The following is a 10126-nucleotide window of genomic DNA, read 5'->3' on the forward strand; positions in this document are numbered from 1 at the left end:
TATTTAAAGTTACTTACCTGGCCCCTGTCGGTTTAATCAGCGGGCGTCTATGCTCAGGTATCGGACGCCTCGGGAGGGACGAGGGACCTCGCAACCAGATCTTGGACTGGGCATCCCCTGCCTCCTCCCCGTCTCTCCCCCCCTCCTGCTCATGCTCCTGCTCCTACTCCTGCTCCTCCTCCTCCTCCTCCTCACCAGAGGCGTGTGCGGAAGGTACATCCTCCTCCTCAGACGTCGGGGGGTTAGGTTCAGGCGACGGGGTCCTCACCCTACCCTTCCGTCGACCCCTCTGCCTCTGCCTCTGCCTCTGCCTCTGTCTCTGCTCCTGCTCCTGGTCCTGCTCCTCCTCCTCACCCCTGCCTCGAGGCCTACCTCGATGCCTCCCAGAACCTGACCCTGACCCAGAACCTGAACCTAAACCCCTCCCTACAGCGGCGATTCTCTCGCAAATCGCCGCGAGCTTCCTCGTAGCGCCCACCATTGCTCAATTACCTGCAAATAAAAAGAGTAAACCAATCAGCATAGATAAACAAAACATACTTAGAAAGATATGATAAATAATAAATAAATTAGTATGACTCATACATGTATTAGAAATAATCGTCATGATCGGGATTAGCTGGATCATAAGTCTCATCATCACTATCACGCATGTCGATATAATCATGCCCGTGCTCCGAAGGAGGAATGTCGTGATCACTGTCATTGCCTAATTGTAATCGCTGAAGTAGTTCTAAGTCCTTCTCATTCTGAACCTCGTCTCCAGCGTCCTCGTTAGCAACCCCTTCATTGTCTACTTCCATTCCGATCGCTTCGGTTAAATCTATCACAAAACTCCCTTCGAGCCCATCTTCTTGGAAGAACTCTCCGTCATATGTGTTGGGGTCTATATTGTAATCTTCATTGTTTGGTATAGGTAGTTTACCGTGTGGCGATACCTTGTACACAACATCCCAACCCTTAAGACGGTTGTCGGTTTGGCACGGGTATGACAAATAATAAACTTGTGTGGCCTGTTGAGCCACAATATAGACGTCATCTCCTGGTAAGACGGATGATTATCGAATTTCAACTAGCCCAAGATTAGGGGTGCATCTCACGACATCTGGATCAAACCAATGACATTTGAATATGACTGGATTAAGAGGTTTGCAACCATGAAAAGTTAGTTCATATATTTCTTCAATTATTCCGTAGTACTCGACCCCATCAAAGCCTAGCGTAAAAACTCCGGTATTTGTGGTTCTTCGATTGGGCCGACTCTGCTCGTGCCTTGTTGTGTGAAAGCGATATCCATTGACGTCATAACCGGTAAACGACTTGACCTTATAGGAACAACCATCGGCAACCTGTCTCAACTCGACATTCATAGACGCTTCGGTTTGGCCCTACAAGTTCAAGCAGGGTGGTGCGTTTTATTAGTTGCATGTACAAGCAACTTGTAATATCAAACTAAGTACGAGCTAAATTGGACTGTACCTTCTGCTTGAACCAAGAAATGAAATCGGGTTTTCCATTTCCCGCGCCCTCTTTGAGAAGGGTATCACTTTCGTGCGGGGTAGGTTTCCTTGATTTACGCCAGAATTGACGATGAAATTCCCTGTACCAATAAGAAACATGAGAGTTGGACATAGAAAAGCGACTACTTGAGAACAAGTTTGTTGAGAACATACATCATGTATGGCTCCACCTCGGATAGGTTGGTCAACACATACAGCATGATAATGCGCCATTCTTCATGTTTCAAGGTCTTGTGGGTCGCACCACTTGCACTTCCGAGTTGCCCTCGGAAAATGCTAAGGCTCGATTCATCTCCGTCGGCATTGTAACGAGATGCTGGATTATGCACACTAGGAAGGTTGTCGGCATAGTATTTTGTTGTGAAGTTTGACACCTCCTCCAGAATGTATGCCTCTGCAATGGATGCTTCAATTTTGCATTTATTTTTACATTTAGTTCGAAGAACCTTTTGACATCTCTCAATCGAATAGCACCAACGGCCCTGCACAGGCCCCCCCATTCCTGCTTCATACAGGAGGTGTAGAATCATATGCTGCATCGGATTGAAGAAGCCGGGTGGAAAGATCTTCTCCAACTTACAGAGCAACACAGGCGCCATTTTTTCCATTTCTGCAACCACGGTACGAGATAACTCCTTAGCACAAAGCTGGCGAAAGAAATTGCTCAACTCCGCTAGCACCTGCCAGACATGATCAGGGACATAGCCTCGAACCATCACCGGAAGTAGACGCTCAAGCCATATGTAGTAATCATGACTCTTGAGCCCGTTGACTCGCATAGTAGCTAAGTTCACTCCCCTCTTCAGATTCGCTGCATACCCATCAGGGAACATTAACGTTTGGAACCATTCTAGTACCTCCCTCCTTTGGGCCCTCGTCAGGATGAAATCGGCCTTAGGCTTTCTCCACGACTTGCCGGCTCTAGGAGGCGCCATGTCCAACTTTGGTCTGTCGCATAACCTCGCTTGATCCATTCTAGCCTTAACGTTATCCTTTGTCTTATCAGGAATGTCCATGATTGTACCAAAAATTGCCTCAGCGATATTCTTTTCAGTGTGCATTACATCAATGTTATGTGGAAGAAGAAGATCATCAAAATAGGGGAGGTTCCACAAGCATGACTTCCGAGTCCAAGCATGTTGCTCACCATATCCGACAAAACCACCTTCTTGTTTATTGACCTCGAGAGCATCTAACTGAGCACGAACCGCGGCTCCTGTCATCATCTGCGGTGCAGGGTCTATAACTACGACATCTTTCGTAAAGTTCTTGATGTCTAGTCTAAATGGATGGTCAGGAGGGAGGAATTGTCGATGTTTGTCGAATGAAGAATACTTTCCACCCTTCGTCAACCAAATGAACATCAGAGAAGCCTTGCATACTGGGCATGGGAACCTCCCGTGAACACACCAGCAGCAGAAAATCCCATATGCCGGCAAGTCATGCAGGGAGTACTGGTACCAAACATGCATTTTGAAGTTTGTCTTTGTAGCTCGGTCGTATGTCCATACCCCTTCCTCCCAAGCACGTATCAAATCATCAATCAGAGGCTCCATGTACACACTCATATTATTCCCCGGGTGTTCTGGAATTATCAACGATAAGAATATGTTCTGTCGTTGAAAGATGACGCCAGAGGGGAGATTGAGGGGGATAACGAACATGGGCCAATAGGTGTACGGGGCAGCCGCCATTCCGTAAGGATTGAACCCATCTGTTGCCAGCGCAACACGTACATTACGAGCCTCTAAAGCTTTCTCAGGATAAATCTCATCAAACCTTGTCCAGGCTTCACCATCGGATGGGTGTACCATCTTCTCAGGATTGTATCGACGTCCGTTTTTGTGCCATGTCATCTGTTTCGCAGATTCCTCAGTCATGTAAAGCCGTTGGATCCTCGGTATGAAAGGAAGGTACCGTAGGATCTTCACGGGGATTGCGAGCTGCCTCTTCTGACCATCACCAGAGTCTACCTCTAGGAACCTAGACGATTCGCACTTCACACAGTACTTTTCTTCCGCATACTCTTTCCTAAATAAGATGCATCCCTTCGGACAAGCATGTATCTGCTCGTATGGCATCTTAAGTGCACGAAGGAGTTTCTGTGCCTCATACATGCTCTTTGGCAAGATGTGACCATCCGGGAGCAGGCTACCAAAAACTGCCAGCATAATATCAAAGGCGTCTCGACTCAAGGTAAACTGAGACTTCACGGCCATTAGGCGTGCAATGGCATCCAGTTGAGAAACCTTGGTATGCCCGTGAAGGGGTTGCTGTGCCGCAGACAACATGTCATAATATGCCTTTGCGGTAGCCTCTGGCTCCTCCTCCCTACTTGCTTCATCGAAGTGTGCTTCATGGTAGTCATTTAACATGTCTCCCACTCCGGCATCATCATCATATTCCTCGATGCGTTGTCTCAAGACCTCGTCTCTCCAACGATCGGCTTCACCATGGTAGGTCCACCTGGTGTAGTCTGACGTAAATCCATTCTTCACAAGATGTTTGCCCATGTCTAGCTTGGTTTGCCGACGCATGTTTCCACATTTGCTACATGGACACCAAGTCGATCTAGCTCCTTTGACAATTGCAAATGCCCGTTCCAAGAAAGCATCCGTCTTGTCAATCCATTCATTGGTCAACGAATTCTAACTAGAGCGGCCCGTGTACATCCACTCACGGTCATCCATCCTCTAGCATATCAGCGAGTAATATATAAAATCACGTTGCATCTACACGTTCCTATAATGTCTACTAGGTAAAGATAGGTCCTAATCCCACCCGAGGATATGTAGTGGGTTTAGTTTCCAAGCTCTACTCCGATCTAAGATAGAATTTCGGCATCACCTCCCCGCTGTTCTCCAAATACACGTCCCAGAAGGGAGATTGTGTATTTGGAGAACAACAGGGAGGTGCTGCCGAAACTCTATCTCGGATTAGAGTAGACCATGGAAACTAAACCCGCTACACATCCTCGGGCTGTCCAAAAAATGTGGACAATTCGAAACAGATACGGTTATAGATATGCAAAAATTTGCATATTTCCAACCGTATCTCTTTCAAACGGGAGACGCCTAACTAGGTTACGTGATATATGAACTTCAAATGAAAAGAGAGGTGTATGATGCCTCACCTTGCTATCCGGCAAAGTGACGAGTCAAGGACGGTCCTTGTGAGTCTCTCCTGCAACAAAATGAACATATAGTAGTGTCAAGTCGAAATTTTGGCAGCACCTCCCCTGCACGGGGAGGTTTCCAAAACCTGCATCAAATATAACGGCACGATGGCCGACAACCACATCCACACCAACAGAACGGCACGATGGCCGACAACCACATATAGCTCACAAGAAAGCAAATAATTCATGGTTTATCCTTTTCTAATTTCTAAAAAAAAGTCATATCACCTCTATAGACATCCTACTACCTCTCAATCTTCTCTAAAAAAAGTCCATTTCTATCACTTTCTAATTTCTTTTCTAATTTCTAATTCATCCTACCTTTTTATAATTTCTAAAAACGACACTGATAGTGGCCATACTAGGCTACTTTCGAAAGATGTTTCAGGTTTAACCTACAACATTTTAGTGCTCCAACCTACGAAACAGCAAAAGGGCCTAAACAACAATCCTGGACATACAAGACTGCAGTATAACGATATTTCAGGTTTTCCCCACATAATATTGCACAAACCAAATTGCAGGAAAGGTTTAAGGGAAGTGTGTGGAAGTGTATGTGGAAGGGAAGAAGGTGTAGAGAGGATGCATTAGTTTGATGATTTGTTAAAACTGAGGCTGGGAACTTGGCCTCTGATTGAATAAATCTTATATAATTATTATATATATAAGCAAGTTGTTTCTACTTTTAGTAACAAAAACCTAATCTGTGTAGAACTAAAGAAATTTGCTAATACTGAACTCTCGCTGTTTTACAAACACTAGTAGAGAACAGACCTTTGATCCTCGACCAAAATGGGCTCTAGTCCCGGAATTTTTTGCCCCCGGGACTAGAAATACCTTTAGTCCCGGTTGGAGGCTCCAACCAGGACTAAAGGTCCCTGCCCAACGGCTACTGCGCCAGACAGAGGTGGCAGGGACCTTTAGTCCCGGTTGGAGCCACCAACCGGGACTAAAGGTATACTTTTACTCCCGGTTGGTGGCTCCAACCGAGAGTAAAGGTCTACTCCCGGGCCGTGGCTGCGCCCGGGGTTGGAAAGTTACCTTTAGTCCCGGTTGGATCCATCAACCGGGACTAAATGTTCTCCCTTTATAAATCGGCCGTCTCCTCCTTCCTCCCGGCCCCGAGCCCGAGCTCAGCACATTTTGAAGCTCACTGCAGTAGTGTTCTTGCTTCCTCCCTCCCTCCATTGTTCCTCCATCCATTCTTCGATTCCTCCGTCGATTTCTTCGATTTCTCCATCGATTCTTCAGTTGTGTGGTATGCTCCGAAGGTTATGTGGTATGCTCCTATAATACCACGCTTGAAATGTCTGTTCAGAAACAAAGAACATGCAAAATTGTTACGATGGCACAAAGAAGACCGTAAGGTAGACAATATGTTGAGACACCCTGCTGATGGGTCCCAGTGGAGAGCAATCGACAGAGAATTCCCGAAGTTTGCAAATGACGCAAGAAACTTAAGGTTTGCTTTAAGTACAGATGGTATCAATCCTTTTGGAGAGCAGAACAGTAGTCATAGCACTTGGCCTATTACTCTAAGTATCTACAACATTCCTCCTTGGTTATGCATGAAGCGGAAGTTCATTATGATGCCTGTGCTCATCCAAGGCCCGAAGCAACCTGGCAATGACATCGATGTGTACCTGAGACCACTTATTGACGAACTTCTCATTTTGTGGAATAAAGAAGGTGTACGTGTGTGGGATGAGTACAAACAGGAACACTTTGATCTGCGAGCATTGTTGTTCGTAACAATCAATGATTGGCCTGCTCTAAGTAATCTTTCAGGACAGTCAAACAAGGGATATAATGCATGCACACACTGCTTCGGTGATATTAGAGGTGTATTCTTGAAAAAATGTCGAAAGGTCGTGTACCTTGGCCATCGTCGATTTCTTCCTGCAAATCACCCCGTAAGAAAGAAAGGTAAGCATTTTAAAGGGAAGGCAGACCACCTGACCAAGCCTCGCAACCGAACCGGTGAGGATGTACTCGATATGGTCAATGATGTGAAAGTCGTCTTTGGAAAAGGACATGGAAGCCAACCTATTCCAAAAGACGCTAACGGTCACGCACCCATGTGGAAGAAAAAGTCCATATTTTGGGACCTACCCTATTAGCAAGTCCTGGAGGTCCATAGCTCGATCGACGTGATGCACCTGACGAAGAATCTTTGTGTGAACCTGCTAGGCTTTATGGGTGTGTATGGAAAGCCTAAGGACACATTTGAAGCACGACAGGACCTACGTTGTTTGAGAGAAAGAGACAACCTGCATCCAGAGAAGACAGATGATGGACGCCATTACTTACGTCCTGCTAGCTACACTCTAAGCAAAGAGGAGAAGGAAATCATGTTTGAATGCTTAAACAACATCAAGGTACCATCTGGATTCTCCTCGAATATAAAGGGTATTATAAATGTGCCAGAGAAGAAATTCTGTAACTTAAAGTCCCATGACTGTCACGTTCTCATGACGCAATTACTTCCAGTTGCATTAAGAGAAATTCTACCTCCAAATGTACGTCTAGCCACCATAAAGCTATGTGCATTCCTCAATGCAATTTCTCAGAAGGTAATTGATCCAACTGATCTAGCTAAACTACAGAATGATGTGGTTCAATGTCTCGTCAGCTTTGAGTTAGTGTTCCCTCCTTCCTTCTTTGATATTATGACACACCTCCTAGTTCACCTAGTCAAGGAGATTTTCACTCTCGGTCCTGTGTTCCTACACAACATGTTCCCCTTAGAGAGATTCATGGGAGTCCTGAAGAAATATGTTCACAACCGTGCTCGCCCAGAAGGAAGCATCGCCAAGGGCTATGGAACAGAAGAGGTCATTAAGTTCTGTGTTGACTTTATTCCCGACCTTGACTCGATTGGTGTTCCTGAATCGAGACATGAGGGGAGACTAAGCGGAAAGGGGACACTAGGGAGGAAAACATATATTGGTATGGATGATGATTATTTCAATAAAGCGCACTACACAGTTCTACAGAACTCCTCTTTGGTAGATCCGTATATTGAGACACACAAGGATCTCTTACGATCCGAGTTTCCAGGGAAGACTGAAGCTTGGATTACGCATAAGCACATGGAAACTTTCGGCGGTTGGTTGCGAAAAAAATGTCAAGGTGATGAGAGCATCCATGAGCAACTGTATTTATTGGCTATGCAACCATCATGGCATATCGTCACATACAAAGGGTACGAGATAAATGAGAACATATTCTACACAGTAGCCCAAGATAAAAGGAGTACCAACCAAAACAGTGGTGTCCGCATAGATGCCACAGACCCGAATGGGAATAAGCAGACATATTATGGACGCATAGATGAAATATGGGAACTAGAATATGCACCTACTTTGAAGATCCCATTGTTCAAGTGCCAATGGGTCAAGGTGACCGGAGGCGGGGGTAACAGTAGACAATGAGTATGGAATGACAACAGTAGACCTTAGTAATATTGGGTACAAAGACGAACCATTCGTCCTTGCCAAGGATGTGAATCAGGTGTTCTATGTCAATGATATGTCTACCAAACCAAAAAGAGGGAAAAACGATAATGACTCAACCAAAGAGCCAAAGTGCCACATAGTTCTTTCAGGGAAAAGAGTCATCATGGGAATTGAGGACAAGTCGGACATGTCAGAAGAATATGAAAAGGATGACCGAATTCCGCCCTTCAAAGTGAACAAAGACCCTAGCATCTTGGTAAATGATGAGGACACTCCATGGTTACGAAGCGATCATAACCAAGGGACATACGTAAAGAAGAAGTTCACTGCTGTGCCCACTTGATGATATAGTGATTTAATATAGTGTGTGTTTGAGATATTATGTAATAATTGTGAATTCAGATGTTTATTATGTCATGTTTCAAATTAAATCAATGTTTGATTTGGCGGGATTTCTCTCTCAAAAAGGTAAATTAGGATACTGAGTGATGAAAAATTAAAATATTAACGTTAAAATGATGTGAAAACAAATTTCCTGTCCAAAACCAATAATTTTAATAATTTTAATTAAACACTACATTTTTGCATTAACGAAATAATAAATATTAGTTACATTATGTTTTATAATTCTAACAAAAAATAAAAAAAAGTTAGGTTATCGATTTTTCCTATGTGCAATAAACAAAAAGAAAATTCATATTTTTAACAAAATAATTTTATGCCTTTTATTTAATTTACTATGTATTTAATAAAAACTATTGCATTTCTATTGTATTTAACAAGACTATTGCTTAAAACAGGCGGGAAACGAAACTGCAGGCCACCTTTACTCCCGGGTGGGAAGCCCACCCGGGAGTAAAGGTGGGCTGCAGTTTCGTGGCCCGCCAAAAAAAAGCCTTTACTCCCGGTGCATGTTACCAACCGGGAGTAAAGGTAACACGCACCGGGAGTAAAGGCACCTTTACTCCCGGTTGGTAATACGCACCGGGAGTAAAGGGTTTTTACTCCCGGTTGGTGGCTGGCACCGGGAGTAATTCTCTCTGCTATATAACCTCCAGCGCCTGGCGTAGATCGATCCGCTCGTCTTCTTCCTCGTCGAACACCGCCGCCCTCTTCTTCCTCGCGCCGCGTCCGTTCGCCTTCCGTGACACCGGCGCCGCCGTCTTCTTCCTCGTGCGGCCTCCACCGCGCGCGCCCGTGCCCCTCCTCCGCGCTTGCCCGTGGCCCTCCACCGCGCCCTCCTCCGCGCCCGAGGCCCTCCACCGCGCGTTGCCCCACCGCGCCGGCCCGAGGCCCTCCAGTACACTGCCGAGCTTGATCGAGGTGATATATTCGTCGATCTCTTTGTACATTCGTCCAAGCCCTCCACTACCGAGTTATAGATCACGTCGAAAACTACAACTTTGGTGTAAGCCATGTCAACGGTCGAGGTCGATTGAAAATTCCAAATTTTGAATCACAAAATCTAGAAACTAAAAATGAATATTTGGAACTCTAAATGATTTTAAATAAAAACATATCTTAAGGCAAGTTTTGAATATTTGGATATTATATGGATAAATTAGCAAGTTTAATTAGAGTGTCAAAAACTGCATTTTATGGTACACAAATACATTTTAAGATCACTGGGACCTGAACTCATGACAAGTATAATTAAGGACCACCAATGAAATTACTTTAGAAATTAATTAGATCGATGTAAATCCATGGCTTGTATAATAAACACGCTATATATTATTTGGAAACAACGCTACGAACCATCCGCTAATGAACTTTCATTACAAACTCCTCAGGATGGCAACCATTGTCGTTGTCACTAAAGCTGAAAATGATCCAGCCCATCAACCGCCATATATTCATCACTATATGATATGCCATTATTTCAAGATGCAGTTTCAATAGAAGAATTTTTTCTATCTTCATAGATCAATGTTTGTTAACGAAATTTTATCCAAATATATATTCATGTA

At 44.5% G+C, this 10126-nt stretch overlaps 1 protein-coding gene across 1 annotated transcript; it reads right to left on the minus strand.

Annotated features, from left to right (window-relative positions):
- Positions 1 to 484: 484 nt before the first annotated feature.
- Positions 485 to 4033, minus strand: LOC136454485 (uncharacterized). The gene is made up of 4 exons (XM_066454896.1): positions 1674 to 4033; positions 1480 to 1600; positions 1256 to 1388; positions 485 to 492 (listed from the first exon to the last, which is right to left on the minus strand). Exons 1-4 carry the CDS (start codon positions 4031 to 4033, stop codon positions 485 to 487), a joined length of 2622 nt encoding a protein of 873 aa, XP_066310993.1.
- Positions 4034 to 10126: the final 6093 nt, after the last annotated feature.

Source organism: Miscanthus floridulus, chromosome 5 (genome assembly GCF_019320115.1).
Source record: "Miscanthus floridulus cultivar M001 chromosome 5, ASM1932011v1, whole genome shotgun sequence".
Classification (NCBI taxonomy): Eukaryota; Viridiplantae; Streptophyta; class Magnoliopsida; order Poales; family Poaceae; genus Miscanthus; species Miscanthus floridulus.